The sequence below is a fragment of the Papaver somniferum genome, chromosome 11, assembly GCF_003573695.1.
Source record: "Papaver somniferum cultivar HN1 chromosome 11, ASM357369v1, whole genome shotgun sequence".
Lineage (NCBI taxonomy): Eukaryota > Viridiplantae > Streptophyta > Magnoliopsida > Ranunculales > Papaveraceae > Papaver > Papaver somniferum.
In genome coordinates this window covers 114,621,305-114,646,244 of record NC_039368.1, presented here as the reverse complement: position 1 = coordinate 114,646,244, position 24,940 = coordinate 114,621,305, and the positions used below count along the sequence as shown (strand labels likewise).

Below are 24,940 nucleotides of genomic sequence, written 5' to 3'. Positions count from 1 at the left end.
ATCCCCTCTGCCAGTGTCGACACCCGAAAGAGTTTCCAACAAGCCGTCCAACCTGCTGCGGTATCAACAACTTACGAATGGAACTAGATCACCTGGAGAAAACCCGCTGGCGCATGCTCATAGATTCCAAACGCAAGTAAGCCTGGTCAAACAACCTTCTCTACAACCAGTCACTTCTTCTCTTAGCCCGTCATGGGGACTTGGTCCGATTATCAGTACGGACATTGTTAAGAGATATGAGTGGGACGCTGGGCCTTTCAAGCGCTTCACCAAGAATTTGGAAGCTGCAATTGAACATGACGAGACCAAGAGTCAAGCGGTTACACGACGCCCAAAGTTTCAGATTGGAGACATGGTAGTAAAGGAAACCTCATTTCAAGTCGAAAACATAACGGTGAAGATAGCTGTTCGGACTGATTCATCCGAAGAAAAGGAAGACGAGCCATATCTGGTGAAATTTGTTCTTTTGGGAGGTTACTGCAAACTCATCAACACTGACAAGTTTGAACGTATAACAGTTCACTCGCGATGGCTCAAGCCCTTCAATACCTAAAGCACGGTGCTACTTCCTCCTCCAGCGTTTTCCCTTTAGTATTTTCTTCAGCGATTTCCTTTTCCACTCAATATTTGTATTACCTCCAAGATGAATGCGCCGCTTGCATTCTTAATTAGGTTTCCGATTTCTATTTGAAGCATACTTTTCCTTTCAAACGAGTTTTCTGGATCAAAAAAAACAAACAAATAAATCCTGAAACATCGTGAAACTATTACCCATCAAATCACGACAAGAAAAGCCGAAACCCTGCAAAAGATGCTTTACTCGAAACTTTGAAGGGAAGAATATACAAGGAATCATCAGACGACAGGAAAGGTATGGAATATCAAACAACCTATTTCGATAAAGGTTTTGGATCCTTTCGAAAAAGTGATTGTATTCAAAGGATCTAAATAAGCAGGATGTTATTTGGCGAAACCCTAACTTCGCCATGAATACAAAGAAGATAAAAATGAGTCTGTGAAACATAAAAGCGGCTAAATGCCAAAGAGGAACGACAAAAATGGAAACTGGTCATCAAAAGCAGACGCCCGGATCGCCAACGCCTCTGTCAGAGCCCTTTCAAGCACATTCCCCAACAATATTTCGGACAACAAACGTTCCATTCAGAAGTCGCCTCCGTAACAGCAACTCCAACATCCCACCCGGAAACCGCCTCAAGAGCAACAGTTTCCGCCTCCTGTCCAACGCCCACTTCGGCAACCGTCTCAGCATATGCCACCACAGCTTCTCCAACGTCCCTGACAACAATTTCGGCGTCCACTCCCAAAGCTGCTTCAGTTTCGTCAACCACAACAGCGTCTTCCTCGGAAGCTTTTTCAGCAGGATTTCGAGGATGTCCCGGTTCATTCGCACTAGAATCAAGGATTATGACACCATCTCGGTTAGGGAAATTAAGCTGGCTCTCCCCTAGAAGTTTCACAGACTCAGTCTTCCACCGTTTCAACCGAGGGGCGATTCGTTCAGCCCTAGCATTGGGCTGTGAAGAAGTTTTGTTGCCCTGAGGTATCTCAACGCGCTGGAATGCTTCACCATCTCCCTGCTTTTCCTCCATGTACACCAGAGTCATGAAAGCCTGAGCATGCATCCGGACTCCACATAAATAGGTGAAAGGCATGTCCTGAATAAGTTCGCCAGTTTCACGAAACAGAGAATTAATTCTGTCAAATGCCTCCTCATGAGAAGAAGACCAGTTTTCGTCTAACCCAAAGCTTCTCTCCGAAGAGTCAGAGGTACGTTTGTCACTGGAAGATCCCATTATGTACTACAAAATCAAAAGATGGGATAAGTTTTCGCTCTATCTACACCAGCAATCTACACGAACAAGAAAACAGAGTGAGGAACCAGGAGAAAGCACGAGAAGATACCTTTGAAGAGGATAGACGTGATTTCAAGATGATCTGTACGAACGAAGGATTCAAGATCGCCTCTTTTATTCAGCAGAGCGATGAAATCCGAAAAAGGAAAGCTTTCTACTAGTCGTGAATTAAGGCATGATATCGGCTGGAAAATATATTTGTCTATGCGTGTCAATTAGGTCTTGATAACAAAAAAAACCCCGTAGAAGTACGTGTTTGGAACACGCTGGCCTGCGTTATCGCTTCTTCTCTACTGCCAGCCCCGGAACTTGGAAGCGAAACCAACAGTATAACATGAGGAGGAAAGCTAACACCTTTCATATGGACGTGATACTTTTGGATATGAATAAGGAAAGGATTTCCTATCTGAACCACGCATGGAAAGAGGCAACCGGATCTGCAAGCGACGCAAAAAGTCCGCGCCACGCCAAGACAGCGCTATGCCAAGACAGCGCTCATCCCAAGTCGATCCAACGCTAACGGCTCCATTCCAAGCCGACCAACGCCAACGGCTCCGTTTTAAGCCACACCATGCCAACGTCCTGCCAAGCCAAGCCAGCAGCCAACAACTCCACGTTCCCTAGCCTAGCCAAGCTGAGGCCAACTGTTTGCATCCCGGACAGCAACCACCACTACTACTTCGCGGCCTAGCTAGCAGCGCCTCGAGCAGAATCTACGCAAAGACACCAGCGCAAGAATGACGAATTCTCCTTACCTCCCGAAAAAGGTTAGACGGATCTTCCTGACCATCTCTTCATGACTTGCCGTTTCGATTTCGTCCTTTTCTGTCACCATCTTATGCTTACCTCGCAACAAAGCGCATGTTCCGAGCTAAGAAGAGGACTTAATGTTGATGGTGGTTTTTAGCTTAGGGTTAAAATCGTAAAACCTTACATCTGACATGACGTCACTGCGACAACTAGCACATTTATTGAATCATTCAACATGCATACGTAAAAATTACTGGGGTACTTTTTATATATACGCTATATTGCACGACAGAACCCTCAATACTGACTGGCAACATCTTCGCGCCAAGGCATGCCAACCATGCCAGCCGCACCACGGTGCCAATGGCATACCATGCCAGCCACTTCTCCGCGCCAAGGCATGCCATGCCAGCCACATCTCCGCGCCAAGGCATGCCAACCATGCCAGCCACTTCTTCGCGCCAAGGCATGCAAACCATGCCAGCCATGCCAGCCACTTCTCCACGCCAAGGCATGCCAACCATGCCATCCGCACCACAGTGCCAATTACATGCCATGCAAGCCACTTCTCCGCGCCAAGGCATGCCAACCATGCCAGCCACACCATAGTGCCAATGGATTACCATGCCAGCCATATCTCCGCGCCAAAGCCATGCAACCCTACCACCATCCCACTGGATGTCAAATGAAGAGCTGCAACAATCAACGGCTACCCTTCCATCTGATATGCAGATCTCAGCCGTCCAAGTTCGCCACCTAACGCATGGCAACTTCCGGCCCAAGGTCAAACATCACGGTTTATGCCAAAACGTTAATTTTGGCCGCGCCTAAAACATGCCAAAGCCATGCCGGCCCTACCACATGGTGCTGGCTTCCAAACGAAGGGTTGCAACAATCAACGACTACCCTTTCATCTGAGATGCAGATCTCAGCCATCCAAATTCGCCACCCAACGCATGGCAACTTCTGGCCCAAGGCCAAACATCACAGTTTATGCCAAAACCCTAATTTTGGACGCGCCTAAAACATGCCAAAGCCATACCGTCCCTACCACATGCCGCTGGCTGCCAAACGAAGGGTTGCAACAATCAACGACTACCCTTCCATCTGATATGCATATCTCAGCCGTCCAAGTTCGCCACCTAACGCATGGAAACTTCCGGCCCAAGGCCAAACATCACAGTTTATACCAAAGCCCTAATTTTGGCCATGCCTAAAACATGCCAAAGCCATGCTGGCCCTACCACATGCCGCTGGCTGCCAAACGAAGGGTTGCAACAATCAACGGCTACCCTTCCATCTGAGATGTAGATCTCAGCCGTCCAAGTTCGCCACCTAACGCATGGAAACTTCCGGCCCAAGGACAAACATCACGGTTATGCCAAAATCCTAATTTTGGCCACGCCTAAAACATGCCAAAGCCATGCTAGCCCTACCACATGACACTGACTGCCAAACGAAGGGTTGCAATAATCAACGGCTACCTTTCCATCTGAGATGCAGATCTCAGCCGTCCAAGTTCACCGCCTAACGCATGGAAACTTCCGGCCCAAGGCTAAACATCACGGTTTATGCCAAAACCCTAATTTTGGTCGCGCCTAAAACATGCCAAAACCATGCGGCCCTACCACCATGCCGCTGGCTACCAAATGAAGGGTTGCAATAATCAACGGATACCCTTCCATCTGAGATGCAGATCTCAGCCGTACAAGTTCGCCACCTAACGCATGGAAACTTCCGGCCTAAGGCCAAACATCACGATGTTTCCAAAACCCTAATTTTGGCCGCGCCTAAAATATGCCAAGCCATGGAAACTGCCGCACCAACTTAGCTACGATGCTAACTCTCTGGTCACGGCACCAACCTGACTACGATGCATATTCTTTGGTCATGGCACCAACTTTTCTAAAAACGCCAAAACCTTTGGCCACGCTACACTTAGCAACATGCTACACGTTTTCCACGAAAACAGTCGAGACATCAAAACATGTCACAAACTGGGGGATGCTTTTCAGGGTATTGGTCTGGCGGTTTACAGAGTGTGGCGTACACTACGCCTGTTACAGGAAAGTTTCATAAGGATGAGGCGATTATTAAATACAAGAAGTAATGGTGAAACGTTTCCTTCATTATGGAAACATCAATTCCAGGCGTTAACCGTTACCATTTTCTTCCATTTACTCAACTGTTTCCACTTCTTACGAGACCAGGGTACGTTTCGTTGCGACTTGTATAAATAGGTCTCACCTAATTCTACCAAAGACAGGTGTTTGGTCAGGAGAATACAACACTCAGAAATCACTTGTTAGCTTTCCGATATGTTAGCTTTCCACTTTCTGATACAAGTCGTCAAAAAACTACTCTTCCATAATCAACTATTCTGGTCTCAACACTCTCTTCGCTTCCCTCCCTAAGACCAACCCTTCTCCTTCATTTTGTGATCGAAGCAAGTCTGGAACGGCCATTTCTTGGTTTAGGCCTAATTTGTACAGATTGATCTCTCGAATCAAAGTACTCCCTTGCAGTACATTGTTTAGGGTTTAGACTGGTTTCTCACCCACACACCCGAAATTACCAAAATCAGCAGAAACTGTTTTCACCCTCAAACACCTGGTATGAGTCGTTTGACTCGAAGATGATCTATGGCTGAATTATTGGATGCAGTAGATATTGAGAAGGTTATTCAGCTAAAAAAAAAATCATATTTGGTGGTTCTTGAAATTGGCTACCTATATATAATTGCTAGCTTTATGTTTTATGTTTTCTACTCTTGGGTTGCAGGGCCTTATGATTTTATAGAAAGTCTCAGGGAGTGCATGCTTAAGCCTTCATTATCCACCATTATCGCTAAAAACACCAATGTTACTCTTTGTTTTGCAGCAGTTTCTTTCTATATTGTTAATTTGTTTCACCTGGTTTCATCATCTATCTTTTTTGTTTACCAGGGTTGCAATTGTTTCCCCTCGGATCCTGTTTATGTGACTGCAAAAAATATATGAGATCTTTGAGTCCTTTCAGTGATAATCACAACATGAAATAAGCCACAGGGAGTACTTAAGTATTGTTCTTGTCTCAATCCACTATTTTTTCATTATTTTTATTTTAAATCCTATAACTAAAGCAGATTTTCTTTTATTAATTTGTATTCCTTGCAAATCTCAATTTGATGGTTCGTTTGTTGTACTGTTGCAGTTCGAAGGATGTGCTTATGCAAGTCGTGGCTTAGAATCTTTCCGCTGAATTGACTCTAGTGGAAAAGGTACTAATGCTCATAGTACTTAGTATTGCATATAATGCATGATGGCAAGTTTTTACATCTTCCTGTTGTAGATGAAGGTAAGAATTAGTTTCTTAAATTATTACTATCTTCTTCTTTTTTCTATGTTTTGCTTTTTTCAAAATTGAATCATGAAATAATATGAAAACTAGCCACTTCCATTGTTTGAGCCTACACTTCTCTTAATTTCTGTAAATACTGAAGACTCTAAGCTTATACAATTTGCACTTTACTCTGTTTTCGCTTCAAATAATTTTCTTACAAAGTTGAGCTTAGGCATTTGATATTTTTAGAGCATTGCTCGGTCGAACTCGCATGCGTTGCTATCTCAAGCATGTTTGTCAATGTTATTTATCAAAACTATAAGTCTTGATTTCTAGTCTATTATAGCTAAGTCTCGGACTAGGATAGAAAGTGTAGTTGAGCTCAAGGACTTCATGGCGATTCATCATACAAGTAGAAGAACTACTCAAGGAACCGGTGGAACTTCTCGAAAAAAAAGGTATGTGAAGACTTGAACTTATCTATCACTCAAAAGTCTATCTACTCTATCTCCTACTCTTTGAGACAAGAAGTCGTATGCGATATATATAGACTTTGATTATACACATTTGGTATTTCGATCCGAGTATACCTCACCTATCTATATCTCGAAATATGAGTTGGTAAGCTTTTCGCTTTAAACAAGTTTATCTTTACCATGTGACGAAAGTCATGATATGTTTCAATCATCTTGAAAATTGTTTTGACGAGAAATGGTGTAACAACTGTATAACGTCCTCTAAGAATGTTTCGATGATTGAAATGAGAGTTTAGATTACATATCCAATGGTGGACATAAGCATTTTTGTGGAAACACATTTATTTATAAGTCCTATACTTGAACCAAAGTTTGCGAACTTTGTTGATCAAGAGAACCGTAAGAATGGCGTGAGACAAGTCCGCGAACTGCCGAAGTTCTCAAACCCGAGAATTTCTGATGGAGTTGACAAACTGTTTACGTGAAACTAAGTTCGTTAACCCAGTCCCCAAACTGGCGAAGTTCTCATACCCGAGAATTTCTACTGGAGTTTGTAAACTCTGCGCGGTAACTTAAGTCCGCGAACCTAGTCTGCGAACTTGAGAAGGTTATATATCTGAAGATGATTTCTGAACTTAAACTTAAAAAGACTAAGGAATGCAATTTGCAAACCGTGGCTATAAAAGCTCATGAACCGATTCAAGTGAATCAAATCATCTTTGCTTCAATTGTGTCTTGTGTAGTACATGAGATTTCCTTGCAATTGAACAACTCTCTAACTAGTTCATTTGAAGTCATTTGAACTAGTTATGGTGAAGAAGGACGTGGTTGATATGAAATTCTCATATGGATAACCTTTTGGTTAACTATTGTTGAACCAACAATTGCAAACGTTTGGTTACGGTTAACAAAGCTAGAAGTGTGCATTGTCAAGTGTGTGTAACAAGCTAAGTTTTCGATCTAACGATTGATAAATATTAGCTTGAATTTAAATCAGGTTTTCATCTAACGGTGGATATTGATTGCTTTGTTACCAAGGTAACTTAATTGCAAACCCTGATTTGAAAGACTATATAAAGGGAACTCTAGAATCTGTGCAAAACTAATCCCCACACCTCACGTGTGATACTAGTTTGCATACTCGAGTCGGTTCTCCTTTAACTTTTGGTTTTCTTCTTCTAAAACCAGGTTAACGACTTAAAGACTTCATTGGGATTGTGAAACCAAACCGATACTACTTTTATTGTAGTTGTGTGATCTGATCTTGTATCTCCTATCGTACGAGTACAATCAGATTGATTGGCTTGAGATTGATATCTCCGATAAGCAAGTTATAAAAAGTAATCACAAACATCTTCATCCCATTGTTTGTGATTCCGCAACATCTTGTTTCGCTACCATAGGATTAAGATTGTTGTGAGGTGATTGATAACTCTAGGCCGTTCTTCGGGAATATAAGACCGTATTATCAATTGGTTCCTGTTCTCCTTGATTATTATCAAAAGACGGAACAAAACCTTTTAGGGTTTATGTGTGGGAGACAGATTGATCCTTTGATAGACTTGTCTGTGTGAGACAGATTTGTTTATTGTCAAAGCCTGTGATTTTGGGTCGTAGCAACTCTTAGTTGTGGGTGAGATCAGCTAAGGGAATCAAGTACGCAGTATCCTGCTGGGATCAGAGGCGTAGGGAGTACAACTGTACCTTGGATCAATGGGAGACTGATTGGGGTTCAACTACCGTCCAGTCCGAAGTTATCTTGGAGTAGGCTAGTGACTGTAGCGGCTTAATACAGTGTGTGTTCAATCTGGACTAGGTTCCGGGGTTTTTCCTGCATTTGCGGTTTCCTCGTTAACAAAATTTCTGGTGTCTGTGTTATTTCAATTTACGCATTATATTGTTTTATCTTTATCATTGAAATAATACAGGTTGTGTATTTAGATCATAAATGAGAGTAATCCAACCTTTGGTTGTTGATTGTCATTGATTGATCCTTGGATATTGGTCTTTGGTACCATCCAAGTTATTCCTTGTGTTTGATTAAATACTCGTTGATTTCTATTAGCTCGAGTAAATCAAAACAAGAGAGAGATATTAACTCCTTGAGATACTTTTACCTAGATTGAGTCTTAATGTCTAGTTGATTCTCTAGAAAGTATTCCGAAGTTAGTCCATACAGATTGCTAAGCGAAATATTGGGTGGTGTTCTTAGACCCCCGCTTTTTTCAATTGGTATGAGAGCAGGAAAACACCTCAAACCTTATAAGTTTATGTTTGTTCGATCCTCAAAAGTCTATTCCTATGGGAAATCTTTTTGAGAGGCTTGCTCGTGGCATCTGTAACGCACACCAGGGTTCCTTAAGGGTTGTTCAGAGATTATCACACTTCATTCCTATGGAAGCACGTGATAATCCTATACCATCTAGCATGTCATAAAATCCAGATGTGAAGAAACGATCTAAGGAAAAGAATAAAAAGAATTGTCGAAGAAAACATGGTCAACGCTCAAGGGTATGGACTCTCGCAAGAATTACTATTAATCTCTTTGAGGAATACTACCATAAAGGTTCCATTGACAAGGAGTTGTTTAGAGTGTTTGAAAGTGTTTTGCAATTCTTAGAAAAGCTTAATTCCATAGAGAATTTGAATTGTTCTGACAAGAGTTTTGTGCCTGTAAAATCATTTTCTAATGATGCACAAACTGTTCTCAACACCGATTCATGTGAAGCCGATAAAAAAGTTTCGTACGAATTAGGAAGAGGAACCATTTTTCAGAAAAGGTTATCTCTTTTTCATAAGAAAAAGAATCCACACGACTCTAAGTATTATCATTACGATTATACTCCTGACTCAGGGTACATCAACCAGAAAAATTGCATGGGAAATTCTATGTAGTTTCCAACACCTGATTTTAGGATTGGCTCTACCCCATTTGTATATAACTTGAAATGGGGCAAGTAACAGGTTGATCTTTGTTTTAATCTCTCTTTTCTTATGTTTTTGTGATAAGAGCTTTTTAGTAGGTACTTTTTCTTTTGTTGTCTGTACCTTTAAAAAATCCTACTCCTCAAATGGGTCACGGTTCGTGCACGGGTCAAAGCCCATGTAGGGTATATAAAAGAAGTTCGCGGACGTCTTTATCTTCTCAAACAGTCCGCGTACGTGAACCTCTAGGGTTTTATTATTTTCCTCCATTAAAGCTTCTTTGGAGAAATCAAAAGGAAGGTTTTTCAAAGCTCACTTCAAGTAAGTTTTTTTCCTCTTGATCCTTGCTTATTTCTAGATCTATGATGAATTCTAGAGGATCAAAAAGGTGTTTAAAAAGCTCAAATTTCCCTAGATTGAATTCTCCTAGAATTAGATTTGTAAATGAGTCTTGTGATAGGGTGTTTGATAAGATTGCCTCAAAAGGGTTCATTCTAGAAAAGAGATTGGATTTCTCTAGTGGGCATGAAGAGGATTTAGCTTGCTTTAAAAAATTCAAGCTTGGAAATATTTTTGATGGTCTTGGTGAAGGATTTGATTCTCTCACAAAGATTTTCTATGCTAACATTCGTGCTGTTGATTACAAAAAGATGGAATCCAAATCCATGATTGGTAGAGAAAGGTTTCTTGTTGATAGAGAATTAATTTCAACGGTTACCAAAATAATATTGGGGAACGTACGGCTTCCTAGATCAAGTCATGAACGTCCGTCGTGTGATGATATCTCAATTGGACTTTGTGGCAAGAAGGTTGTTTGGATTTAACGAAAGTTCCCTACTAATGATCTTAGTATTGCTTTATTGGCTTTTGGAAAACTTGGTATCCCCAATCTTTGTCCCTCCACAATTGAAAATTCTTGGCGGAGTCATGAGTTTTGGGAATTGGTCTATTTCCTTGAATCGGGTATTCCAAGTCTCGATATTTGAGGTTTCATTATCTTTCAAATGATTTCGATGACTTCACCTGTCAAGACGTCAGGTTACCCTTGCTTGACTAGTCAAATTTTTCGTGACCGTGGGTTTGATTCAACTGGAAACTCTCTTGGAGTTCCCAAACCAGTTCATCCGTGTACCTTCAGGCGCATAAGGGAAAATGCTTGCAAGCGACAAAGAATCGCTTCTCTTGATTTCAGTGACCCCACCACCGTGAGCCTTCTTCAAAAAATTCATAAAGGTGTGTGTAAGGTTGATTCAAGGTTGAAGTGTGTCCAAGAACAATTGTCTTTGGTTGCAACAAAGTTTCCCGAGCTCAAGGAAGATTTGAACGCAATTCAAGCATCTTGGAGTATCTTCGATGAGGAACAAGATGAGCAATTCATGTTCTTATTTTTGCCTAGTATGTCTTCTTTTTGGTTTAGTTGGAAGAATCACTAGTGCTTTGAATAACAATGATTGTGACTACGCATAGCTATTATTTTCATCTTCTTGTTTTTTTTAGGTTTATTGATTTAAATTCTAAAACTATTTGGAAGATGATGTTTTTGAAGTATTAATCTTTATGATTTGTTATATTGCAATTTGTCATGGGATACTGGTGTTTACGTCCGTGAACTATGTTTGTCCCATACTTTGTCAAGAGTAATTGTTCGTGATCGGTATTCACGTATTGATAAAAGAATGAATGGACTTTTGAAAAATACAAAAGTTAAGCCTATATTGTCAAATATTTGATGGAAGATAGGTTAAAATCTTTTGTTTTCAAGGATTATGTCTATTAATATCGTTATGCAAATAGTGGTGGAAAATAGAATAAATCCTTGTGTATTCGCAGTATTGATCATCCCTGATCCATATTTTATGTATTACTGTGAGGCTCCGTAATGTATCTTATGTTGAGCACTATAAAACCAAGTTGATTTTTTAGCTTAGTTGGTGTTCCGTGAGATATGTTATGTCGAGCATATTGAACTAAATTAATCATCTTGTTTGGTTATTTAGTTATTGCTCCGTAAGTTTTCTTATGTCGAGCAAAACAAATGACAATTAAATTGATTACTTTTGTGATTAGTTTGGTTGTGTATTACGATTAGATTAATTATGGGTTCTCTTGTAATTAATCTAGTTGAGTATTTTCGTGTCTCCATAAGTTCTATTATGTTGAGCATAATCAATTGAATTGATCACTTTCAGTGTTTAATTTGATTGCGTATTCCGATTAAATTAATCATGGGTCTACTTGTGATTAATTTAATTTAGATTTTTGGATATAGAAAATCATTCTTATGGTTTTTGGTGTCCAATAAAAATACTTCTTTTCTTTCGAAATTAAGGTCGCTCTTGTTGTTCTTTCGGGAATGACATGAAATGGGGGAGAGTTCTTTTGAACTTGGGATTAATGGTCATATCTTGAGGGGTGTGCGACTATGGAATTTTAGAGGGGTTATCTTGTATCTTTAAACTCCTTGATGAATGCATTTAGCTTCGGCTTTATGATTTCATCTAAATTAGTTTGTATGTATTTTTCCTTTTGTCATGAAATGTCTCTCTCGAAAATTTCATTATGATCCCGTTCTTGTACCTTTGCCAATTTTATTGACAAAAAGGGGGAGAATTAATATGTAGTTCACACTACAAATACAAATGGTTTTCAAATCATTGCGTAATGGGGAGTGGTTTCCATGTGAGATGGAGTATTGACTAAGAGGAAGTTATACATATCACCATAGTATTATTGTTGAAGTTTTGATACAATTGGACTTTGACACTTGTAATAATACTATGACATTGTATAACAATGATCGAGACCGATGCTTTCTCATTGTTATAGCTACGTATCTTCAACAACAGTGATGCTAAACTTACAACCTTTGGGATCATTAGAGTACTTGGAAGTGACGAAGATTTCGAGGAATGTTGAAGATTAGACATGTGGAATAGGAGCTACTAAAGTTTCTTTATCTATTTTGTATTCCATATGTATTGATAGTTTCCGTCGCTAAAATTGACAAAGGGGGAGATTGTTAGAGCATTGCTCGGTCGAAATCACACGCGATGCTATCTCAAGCATGTTTGTCAATGTTAGTGATCAAAACTATAAATCTTGATTTCTAGTCTATTTAGCTAAGTCTCGGACTAGGATAGAAAGTGTAGTTGAGCTCAAGGACTTCATGGCGATTCATCATACAAGTAGAAGAACTACTCAAGGAACCGGTGGAACTTCTCGACAAAAAAGGTATGTGAAGACTTGAACTTATCTGTCACTCAAAAGTATATCTACTTTATCTCCTACTCTTTGAGACAAGAAGTCGTATGCTATATATATAGACTTTGATTACACACATTTGGTATTTTGAGCCAAGTATACCCTATCTATATCTCGAAATATGAGTTGGTAAGCTTTTCGCTTTAACCAAGTTTATCTTTACCATGTGACGAAAATCATGATATGTTTCAATCATCTTGAAAATTGCTTTGACGAGAAATGGTGTAACAATTATATAACGTCCCCTAAGAATGTTTCAATGATTGAAATGAGAGTTTAGATTACATAACCAATGGTGGACATAAGCATTGTTGTGGAAATACATTTATGTATAAGTCATATTCCTTAAACCAAGGTTTGTGAACTTTGTTGATCAAGAGAACCGGGAGAATGGCGTGAGCCAAGTCCGCGAACTCAGTCCGCGAACTGCCGAAGTTCTCAAACCCGAGAATTTATGCTGGAGTTGACAAACTATTTGCGTGAAACTAAGTCCACGAACTGGCGAAGTTCTCATACCCGAGAATTTCTGCTGGAGTTTGTAAACTCTGCCCGGTAACTTAAGTCCGCGAGCCTAGTCTGCGAACTTGAGAAAGTTATATATCTGAAGATGATTTCTGAACTTAAACTTAAAAAGACTAAGGAATGTGGTTTGCAAACCGTGGCTATAAAAGTTCATGAACCGATTCAAGTGAATTAAATCATCTTTGCTTCAACTGTGTCTTGTATAGTACATGAGATTTCCTTGCAATTGAAAAACTCTCTAACTAGTTCATTTGAAATCATTTGAACTAGTTATGGTGAAGAAGAACGTGGTTGATATGAAATGCTCATATGGCTAACCTTTTGGTTAACTATTGTTGAACCAACAAGTGCACACGTTTGGGTACGGTTAACAAACCTAGAAGCGTGTATTGTCAAGTGTGTGTAACAAGCTAAGTTTTCGATCTAAAGGTTGAGAAATATTAGCTTGAATCTAAATCAGGTTTTCATCTAACGGTGGATATTGATGGCTTTGTTACCAAGGTAACTTAATTGCAAACCCTGATTTAAAATACTATATAAGGGGAACTCTAGAATTTGTGTAAAACTAATCCCCACACCTCACTTGTGATACTAGTTTGCATACTAGAGTCGGTTCTCCTTTAACCTTTGGTTTTCTTCTTCTAAAACTAGGTTAACGACTTAAAGACTTTATTGGCATTGTGAAGCCAGACCGATACTACTTTTATCGTAGTTGTGTGATCTGATCTTGGATTTTCTATCATACGAGTACAATCAGATTGATTGGCTTGATATTGATATCTCCGATAGGCAAGATATAAAAATTAATCACAAACATCTTCGTCTCATTGTTTGTGATTCCACAACATATTGTTTCGCTACCATACGATTAAGATTGTTGTGAGGTGATTGGCAATTCTAGGTTGTTCTTCGGGAATATAAGACCGTATTATCAATTGGTTCCTGTTCACCTTGATTATTATCAAAAGATGGATCAAAAGATTTTAGGGTTTATGTGTGGGAGACATATTGATCCTATGATAGACTTGTATGTGTGAGACATATTTGTTTGTTGTCAAAGCCTGCGATTTTGGGTCGTAGCAACTCTTAGTTGTGGGTGAGATCATCTAAGGGAATCAAGTGGACAGTATCCTGCTGGGATCAGAGGCGTAGGGAGTACAACTGTACCTTGGATCAGTGGGAGACTGATTGGGTTTCAACTACAGTCCAGTCCGAAGTTAGCTTGGAGTAGGCTAGTGTTTGCAGCGGCTTAATACAGTGTGTCTTCAATCTGGACTAGGTCCTGGGGTTTTTATGCATTTGCGGTTTCCTCGTTAACAAAATTTATGGTGTCTGTGTTATTTCAATTTTCCCATTACATTGTTGTATCTTTATAATTGAAATAATACAGGTTGTGCGCTTAGATCATCAATTAGAGTAATCCAACCTTTGGTTGTTGATTGTCATTGATTGATCATTGGATATTGGTCTTTGGTACCATCCAAGTTGTTCTTTGTGTTTGATTAAAGACTCGCTGATTTCTATTAGCTCGAGTAAATCAAAACAATAGAGAGATATTAACTCCTTGAGATACTTTTACCTAGATTGAGTCTGACTGTCTAGTTGATTCTCTAGAAAGTATTTCGGAGTTAGTCCATACAGATTGCTAAGCGAAATATTGGGTGGTGTTGTTAGACCCCCGCTTTTTCAGATATATCTTGAAATAGTTCTTACTTATACAGAATACCTTTTCTTCTTTCTTTCAGACTGCCAAATACAAGAAGGGAAGTTGGATATTGAACCAGGTAACCTAGTCTGGCATTTCATTTTAGATCGTCAATGACTACAATCAACAATCACAATATTTCCCTATCTTAGATAGTGTAGACCACATCACTCAATTTATATATAGTTCTCCATTATTGCTAAGGAAAATGGCACCCAGAACAATCTTCAACTTCACGTGGGTTTCTAAAATTTTCATGTTTGTGTAATTTGTAGTTTGTCGATGAACAACATAAGATGATGCTTGTCCTACCAGTGATGAGAAGCAGTCTATTAAGTTCCGGACTTTGATGAGCTTGGTCTTCTGAAACATATTCATGTTAACTTTTGTATGATTATACATTGGGTTATGATAAATTAGGTCACCCATCCATGTATGAATCTCAACATAGAACTTTATATGTCAATTACAAAATTTAGTCTTCTACATCATCTCAGTAGTTACTTGTGATACTTGTACACATTCATATTTCTAATGTGATACTTAAAGTTCAAATTGATGATCTTTTTTTTTTTTGGTGAAACCCTTTTGAAGAATCTTCGTGGGTTATTAGATTGCATCATTACAACTGATGAATTAACTATAATTGAGTGTTGAATGTGAGGAATTGAATCATCAGAATAGGGAAAAATCAAGGTAATTGTAGGATAAATTGGGGGGTGGGAGATCGATTTTGACTAGGTCAACAAAGACTTGACCTTTTTTTTTACTTGTTGCAAAATTTTAGCAACGGCGAAAACATGTTGCGAAATCTGAAACAGAACACTTATATCCCGTTCTAATAAAAATTATCCAAGAATAACTCTAAAATTAGCAATAAAGTAGCAACATGTATACTTTGTTGCTTAAATTTTGATTCACAACCGCTTATTTCTGTTGCGACTGCCGTTGCCGACCGAAATTAGCAAAAGAGCTAGAGCTGTTGCGAAAAACTGCGACACGGTGTTTAGCAACGACAGAAATCTGTTGCAAGCCCAGTCAGCAACGGATTTAAGCTGTTGTTAAACGTTAAATTTGGTGTAGTGCAAACCTGTGAAAGCCTTTGACGAGATTAATGAAATATTCTTTTAACGTGCTCCAACAATTCTTGAAGAATTCAGCAGTGAAGCCATCCATTGCTTGTATCCAAAATTTTGATTCGCTTTGTTATTTATTTTACTTTATACAAAAACTCCATATTGGTTACATCTAACAACTAAAAACTCGTTGCTTTTCGTAGTAATAAACTTAACAAAATTCTCTGTGTTTGTGTTATTTCTTTTTCCGCATTATATTGTTTATCTTTATAATTGAAATATCACAGATTGTGCGTTAATCAATTAAAGTAGATACATCCATCCTTATTTGTTGGATACGACTTTATTGATATTTGGGAATTGGTCTTTGCAATCACCAAGTAAACGCAGGTGATTCGGTAATAAACCTAAACAATTTTTTAATTAAAACTATAGTGAACCTACAAGACTTGTTTTTGGAATTCGTATCTTGAAATATAAATTACAAAATTCACTCTTGTTGGAATTCGGTTCACATATATACGTATTGTCGAAGGATCATTAAGCTGGTTTACTTCCAATTGTATTAGGTTCTGTCTCATAGGTCCAAACGAAAAAGTTGGTGGTGTATTTTGGTACCCGCTGCGTTTTCAACCTCAAAATCCGGACTTATGCTTCCCGAAGAGTATCTTAGATTATTATTCACCTCACAGTTATTAAACCTGTGGAATCACAAAGTCTGGGACAAAGATAACTTTGTGATTTTTATCTATCTTGTTTGAGTGAGCATCTCAACAATCAAACAAGATCAGGGTACACGAACTATCAAGATAAAAGATAGCTGTACCTGGCTTCACGAATCCTTATGAAGTCTTTTTAGTCGCTAAACCCTAAAAGGGTTTGAAGAAGAGGATGACTCTAGTTTACAACTAGGACACACCAGAATAGTGTCGGGATTCAAAGATCCCAGTTGCTTGAGGTTTCCTTTATATAGACTTTCAAAGTATAAGTTGCTTTAGGTTTAAGATAAGATAACTTTGGAACCAAACAAAAAACATCCACCATTAGATGAATCTTTGAAATGTGACTGACATATAAAGATACACACTCTGGTTATGATGAACCGTAACCGAACCGCGTATAAAGACATTGTTCATGGATGGTCAGCCGAAACTAGTCGATTGAACCATAAGCTTAATCATTTTCATAAACACTTAATACTTTTAAGCTTGAGTCAGAACCATGGGTTATAATATGATCAATCATGTCTATAGTATTCTTAAATATTTATTCAAATGCTAATTATCTCATAGAAATAATTTTATGTGCATCTGAAAATATTCGACATGACATGTATGTGTACCAGGTACGTGTACTCTTCCTTGTTCGTGACTATATTTTTCATGGTACATGTACCGGGTATGTGTAACCTTAAGACAATATAAGTTCTAGAACTTCCAAAACTTTTCCGGTTTGCGTAGCGGGAATGGATACAACACCGATTTCAAAACCAACAGTTCTTTTTCGGTATGCATACTAGGTATGCGTACCATTCGAGGTTCACGAGTTCACAGACTTTTTGTGGTATGGATACTGGGTATGCGTACCACTAAGTCACTGTCCACATATAGCTACGTCGGTACGTTTACTGAGTACATGTACTACGGCTGCGGACCTATAACAGTTTTCCTAGTTTGTGAAACTGGTATGCATACTGTACTGTATCCAGATTTACAGTAGTTCTATATTTCTCTCTAAATCAATTCGGAACATTCCCAAATAACATTAATGACACATATCATTGTTTCAGGCTATTTTCGAATGATAATCTTGAATCACGATTCAGATTATGAACAATAAATTTTTCTTAACCGAAATTCATCAAGTATGATCAGATGTTCATTAAGCTTAGTCATATATATTTTGAGAACTAATTACCGAGATAAACTTGACTCAAAATTCTTGATATGCTTACGATAGTCTAATTAGTCATGCGACATCGTCTTATAGATAGGAGGATGAATATAACTTGAGAATTAGGTGGTTCAGTCTTCACTTACCTTTTGTTGAAGAAGTTCTCCAAAAGCTTCGGTTGATCTTCGGCTTCAAATGGTAGAATGCAGTGATGACCGATTCTCAACTACATACTTCTATCTGAGACTTAACTAATTGTAGACCATAAATCAAGATATGGTTTTGACAACTAAATTTGACAACAAGCTTGAGATGGAAACACTTGAGAGTTCGACCGAGCAATGCTCTAACATCACCTACTACGTACGATCTGAATTCTTATCTCAATCTATATTTTTCGAGTTAAGCAGTAAAAACCGGTAACAAAACAGGAGGGTATTTGTAACATTCCTACAAACTAAAAGAATCAAAATCAAAGTTTTATAAATATAGAAAACAGATCGAAACATGAATCAAAGATTTAAAAAAACGGTAAAAGATTGAAACAAGAGATCAAACATCAAACAAATATTTTTTATCTTTCCAAAAGCAAACAAAAAATAAAAATTAATCAAAAACCGAAATATTAAATGTAATCAAAGTTTAGATACTGACCTGCAAACATGAATCGAAGTTTAGCTCAATGAAAATCTGTTGGTATATAATCTTCAACATGAAGCGCCTTTATTTCTCTCTACAAATCTCATCAGAGTTTGTACCTCTTAGATCTAATCTAAAAATAATGAAGAAAAAATAGAGTCGTCATGTATGATAACGATGAGCATTTTAGGTAGTAGATAAAATAAAACAAAATAATTTTTTATTTTTGATCGGTAAAGTAAAAAAAATTAGTGTTAGTTGGCTTCGAAAATTTCAGACTCAAATCACTGGTATCATCACACAATGATTTTACCACTGTACTATAGTGACACCGACAGCAAAAACCAAAAAAAAACATATATATATCAAACGAGGTGACTCAAATGTTGGAAAATTGGGTTAAACTAGAGGATTAAAACAGAAACAGAAGAATGGTGTACCCCTGACTTCAAGTCTCTTTCGATTCTTTTAGACAATAATTCGACCTTTGCCAATTAACTTGGCGAGTACAACAGGTTTCTCGAATTATGCCTTCAGGATTCAATAAAGCCCTAACACCGTAATCGAATTAAAGGATTGTGCTTCCTTGATCCGACCAAGAACACACTGTATAAGGTTCTGATGATGTTATTAGAGAAGAAGAAAAAACAGATTAATTTTATGTGTTGGAATGGGAGAAAACCTTCGCTATTCAAAGAAGATTTCATGCCTTTTGGAGATGCCTCTTCATCTCCGAGGTATCTCTTCAAAGAAACCCTATAAAAAAAGACGCGATTGTAGACATTTCTGGAAAATGGAATAGGTTTTGAAATTCAAAATCAGAAAAAATTTCTATGAGCCGGGCCCATTCCCAGATCCCCGGATATCAACAAACATTTATGAAAATTTCCAACGTCAAAACGGTGACAAAATCATTTATGAAAATTTCCAACACTAAAACGGTGACAAAATCCATGATCCAGTTTGACATAGTAATTGTGATTCAACTGGAAATATTTCTAGAGGTTGCCGAATTTCCATATCATCTACGTGTGTGGGCTTAATACACAGAAAATCACTTGTAAGTGACGCAACTTTGTTTTTTATTTTCACTTCTCTCATTGGACGAAACTCCACAGTCCACACAAAGTAATAAAGTAACTAATAATGTCCTCATTCTTACAAACTCCCTTTTGACTCCACATCTATAAAAGTCTCATTCTCTCATTTATTCTCCAAAGTTTTCTGCAGATTTCCTTTCTGTTGCTGTTAACTTGTTATTGGCTATTTGCCCTGATTCCGGTTATTCAGTTTTGTAATAATAACTTCTCCGAAGATTTAAGGTTTTCATTAACTCTGACAAGATATGGGGAGAGTTTATGTGATAAATCTGGAAGGAAAGATCTATAACTGCAAACACTGTCAGACCCATCTTGCCCTTGTTAAGGACATCGTTTCAAGAGTATGTTATTCAATCATTGATTATTTCCTTTTTTAGAAAATAATTTTTTTTTTCCGATCCTCAAATGTGAATGGGTTTCCATGGAGTTTTCGATCGAATTGTTTGTGGGGTTTCCATGGATTGTTGTAATTTACTTCATATGAAAATTGAAATTTAAAGGGAACTCATTTTGGGTCTTGAGCTAACATCTTTTGATTGTTGCATGCAATTCTGATTTCCTGGCTTTCATAATTTGGTTCTAATCATGAATGGATTATGATCGGAGTCTTATGGTTGATTTAGTCTTATGATTAGTGTCACTAGAATTTAAGCACCATCCAAATCCAAATGATGTATTTTTTTTTTGTTTTGGTACTTCATGTTCAGAATTTCACTTGCAGGCATGGGAAGGCTTATCTTTTTGATAAGGTGTAAGTAGTCCTATCTGTATCCCCAAAACCATTTCAATTTCATTACTCATTCTGTTCATAATGATGTTCAATATTTCACAGTGTGAATGTGAATGTGGGAGTGAAAGAAGACCGGATGATGATAACCGGATTGCACACTGTGGTCGACTTATTCTGTGTTGGGTGCGGCGCAATCGTCGGTTGGAAATATGTAAGATTAGGACATGAACTTGAAACGTTGTAGTCCTTCTGGTTCTTATGATGTTGTAGTAGTGATTTTGATGATTTGATCTTACTCTTCTTCTTTTTTCTCTCAAGGAATTTGCACATGAAAAGGCCCAAAAATACAAAGTCGGAAAATTCATCCTTGAGAGGTATGTAATTTAGATACAATGATCCAGATAGTAATACTCCCTCCGCTTCTGGAAAAGAGATATTCAATCTGGCATATCTCTTCTTGTTATGCTTCTCCTTACGTTTGTGATGATGATGGTGAGAGATGCAGGTATAGAGTGTCAGGTCCAGATGAAAACAACTCTCGGTTGAATCTTGAAGTTGCTCAGGCTAATGTTAGTGATGATGGCGACGATGATTGATTAATATAGAGGATGCAGCAAGCAAATAGACATCCCTTTGACTGTTTTTAACAATAATTTGTACATATTGCCCCAGATTTGAATGTTGTTCTTAAATTGTTTCAAATTTCCCTGAAGGATTTGTGTCTCTCAATTATGTAATTCACCGGCATCAATTCAAGCTTTCCCTAACACTTAAGCAGGGATATCAATTAAAAGTAACCAAAAATATTTGTTGACAATTCCAAAGAGTACCAGTACATGCTGACAATAGGACAAGCTCAAGGTCGAAACTTGATAAAATGCAAGCTCAAGAAGAACTGATATACTTGGTGTGCTTGCAAATACCGAAGAATGGTACAAAAAATGCATTGCCCAGATAAAAATGGCTCCGACTTGCTTGTCAAAAGGGAATTCTCTGATTGTGTTGGCCTGAACTTAACAAGTATCTTTGCAACTGCGTTTCCAATGCTTTTCACTGGAACCAAACGAGCTCGTTGCAGATACAAGAATTCTGGGTCTTGTGCACAAGGAATATCTATTGCAAAATCTCAATACACATAGATGATAGATCCATAGCAACTTATAATTCAAGAGTCTTAATTAAGAGATATAGATGATATAAAAAAGGAGCACCATCTCTCACTCTTTGCCGACAGGAAATCCCAAGATGTTTATTACTCTGCCAAAGATCAGTTTCTGGCTGAAAAGAGCAATACTTATCGCCGAAGTTGAACCAATCGCCACCACCGTAAGCTTTTCATATTTCTCAGGACCTGCTTCAGAAACCTTATTGGTATTGGACGAGAAATTCCTTGCTGAAATGAACATCGTATCTGTTGCAATACCAACCCCATAGCTGCTTTCCTTATTTATTTAAACTCTGTTTAGCTTAGATTTGTTAAACAAGTTTAGTTTTGTTTTAAATACTCAATCATGAGCTTGTAAAGGATTCATTAATAAATCAATACAAAACTCAGTTACATTATTGTTTACACAACAGAGATGGCTAATCCCCATAAAAAAGGATTTTATCTTAGGGTTCTTATATTCTGTTACAGTATTTTGGTTTAGAACCCTAACATCTGGTACAGACAATTTTTTTTTCTTTATCGTCTTCCGCTATCCATTAAAAAAAAAGTTGTATACCATGACGGTTAATGAATTAACTGAGGAAGTTAGATGCGATCCATGATCTTTTCGAAGTTTTAACAAAACAACGTATGGAAAATCTCGAGAGAGCCAAGATTCAAGAGGGAATTAACAGAGCTAATCTTAAAGAAGACATGGTTGCTTTGACAACAACTTTTACAACAACTATTACAGAAGCTATTGAAGAGAGACTCATGACAGGAAATCATGGCCATAATGGTGTTCCTCCTCTTCAACATCAGCACACCTCTTAATGGCAATAATATTGGTGGCGCTGAAACTATTACTGTTGGAACAAAGGAGAATATTTGGTTTCTCTATTTATGATTGGCTTACACTGCAAGAAAATATTCTCTAGATATGTTGCTATCTATACGAATATGTGGCATGTATAGGATATATATATATACACGTCTTGTAAAACCTCCATTGATAATAAGAAACCCTAATCATTCTTCTCCCGTGGACGTAGGCTATAGCCGAACCACGTTAAACTGTGTTTCTTCTTTAATCTGTTTTAGTTAACTGCATAACATCTTATGCAAATCCAACATTGACTGCATAACAAGTTATGCATTCTTTAATCTATTAGTTAACGACATGGTATCAGGGGATCGTTAACGATCCTGGCCATTTCTCTGTAATCAAGTTTCGTTTCTCTGTGTGTTTACTATGGCACAATCAGATCATAATACTAGTTTTCGTTTAACCTCTGTCTTGCTGAATGATGTCAATTATGTCAGCTGGTCTAGGGCTGCTGCTCTTGCTCTTGGGGGTAAAAGAAAATCTGGGTATATTGGTGAGAATAATACTTGTCCAGATGCTAAAGATCCAAAGTATGAAGATTGGATTGCTGATGATCAACTGGTTCGCACGTGGCTGCTCCAGTCCATGGAACCACATATTTCTGAAATTTTCTTGTTTTCAGAATCTGCAAAGGATTTGTGGAAGTCTGTTGCTAGTCTGTATGGCTTACGGAATAATGCTGCTCGGGTGTTTGAGCTGAAACGTGAGATTGCTGAGGCTGCACAAGGTACGAAAAGTTTTACTGAGCATTTTGGTTATTTAAAAAAGAAGTGGGATGAACTGGATACATATCGTCCTCATACAACTGATGCCAAAATTCTCTTGAAGAGGGTTGAGTAGGATAAAAATTTTGATGTGCTCAGTAGCCTCACATCAGAGTATGAATCTCTTAGAAGCACTATTCTCATGAGTGCTGAATTGCCAAGTTTGTCTAGTGTCTGTGCGACTGTGCAGCGTGAAGAGACACGTAAGAAAGTTATGAATCCTGTTTCTAAAAGCATTGTAGACCTGGATGCTGCTGAATCCAGTGCTCTTCTGAGCTCCAGAGATGATAAACGCAGAGCCATGCCATTTGATAAGGACAAGAATTCTCGTGCTAAGGGTAAGAGAGAAGTTTTTCATTGTGGTCATTGTAATAAAACTGGTCACACCAAGGATCGTTGTTGGGATATTTATCCTCATCTTAAAGCTAAGTTTGACAAAAATAAGCTTGCTCGAGCTGCTGTAGTTGATAATTCATCCTTTACTATAGACCAGTTGAAGGATTTCTTTCACCAGTTGGGTAATAAGAATGAGCGCAAGGCCAACCATACTTCAGGTAACCTGCTAGCCTTTCTTACTACGCCTGTTTCCAACCGCCATATTTGGATTATTGATTCAGGAGCTACATATCATATGGCAAATGATCCTTCGTCAGTTCATGCATTTATTCGCAGCTCTCATAAAAATGTGTTTGTTGCTAATGGCTCTACTGCTCCTGTGATGGGAAGTGGGAAAGTGCATTTTTTTCCAGATTGTCCGCCATCTAATGCACTTGTTGTTCCCTCGTTTCCTACTCAGTTGTTATCTGTTGGTCAAATCACTAATTCTCTGAATTGTGATGTTACATTTACCCCTACCTCGGTCATCTTTCAGGATCGAAAGACGAAGAAGACGATTGGTAGAGGCATCTTTTCTCATGGATTGTACCTGTTACGCTCTAGTGACATGGAATGTCTCACTCAAAGATCAACTCCGCAGTTTCTTTATCATCAAAGACTTGGACATCCTTCCAGTCGTGTTTTGTCTAGGATTTTTCCCACATTTTCTGTTCAGTCTCAAGTCTGTGATGTTTGCCAGTTTTCTAAACAATCTCGTTTTCCATTTCCTAACTCTGTGACTCGAGCTACAATGCCTTTTGAATTAATTCATTCTGATTTATGGGGTCCTGCTCCAATTGATGCTTATGATGGGTATAAATATTTTGTTATCTTTATAGATGATTGGTCACGTGCTACATGGATCTATTTACTCAAATCCAAAACTGAAGTTTCATCGGTATTTGCGGATTTTCATTGTATGATACGCAACCAATTTGATGCACAGGTTAAAAATTTTAGATAAGATAATGGCACTGAGTTTGTCAAAGGCCCTCTTCCAGGTTATTTGCGTAGTCATGGTATTATCCATCAAACTAGTTGTGTTGGTACTTCACAGCAAAATGGTGTTGCTGAAAGGAAACTTCGTCATATTCTGGAAACAACCCGTGCTCTTATGATTCAGATGCATGTTCCAAAGAAATTCTGGTCTCATGGTTCTCTGACGGCCACTTACTTGATCAATCGTCTGCCTAGTCGCGTGCTTGAGTTCAAATCTCCATTAGAGGTTTTAAAACATCATCAGCCTGGCATTTCTCATCTGAGAGTTTTCGGTTGTGTTTGTTATGTACATTTACAGGCTAAGCATCGTGATAAACTGGATTCACGGGCAACTAAGTGTGTGTTCTTTGGTTACTCATCTATAAAGAAAGGATATATTTGTTATCATCCACCCACTAGAAAGCTACAGATTTCTCGTGATGTTGTGTTTGATTAAACAGTGGCTTATTTTCAGTGTGATTCTGGCAGTCGGTCTCAGGGGGAGTGTTATACAGATT

At 38.3% G+C, this 24,940-nt stretch overlaps 1 protein-coding gene across 1 annotated transcript; it reads left to right on the top strand.

Moving 5' to 3' along the window:
• Positions 1 to 19,694: 19,694 nt before the first annotated feature.
• Positions 19,695 to 21,069, top strand: LOC113320559 (protein yippee-like At3g55890). The gene is made up of 5 exons (XM_026568467.1): positions 19,695 to 19,883; positions 20,250 to 20,293; positions 20,375 to 20,483; positions 20,591 to 20,646; positions 20,778 to 21,069. Exons 1-5 carry the CDS (start codon positions 19,788 to 19,790, stop codon positions 20,866 to 20,868), a joined length of 396 nt encoding a protein of 131 aa, XP_026424252.1. The 5' UTR covers positions 19,695 to 19,787; the 3' UTR covers positions 20,869 to 21,069.
• Positions 21,070 to 24,940: the final 3,871 nt, after the last annotated feature.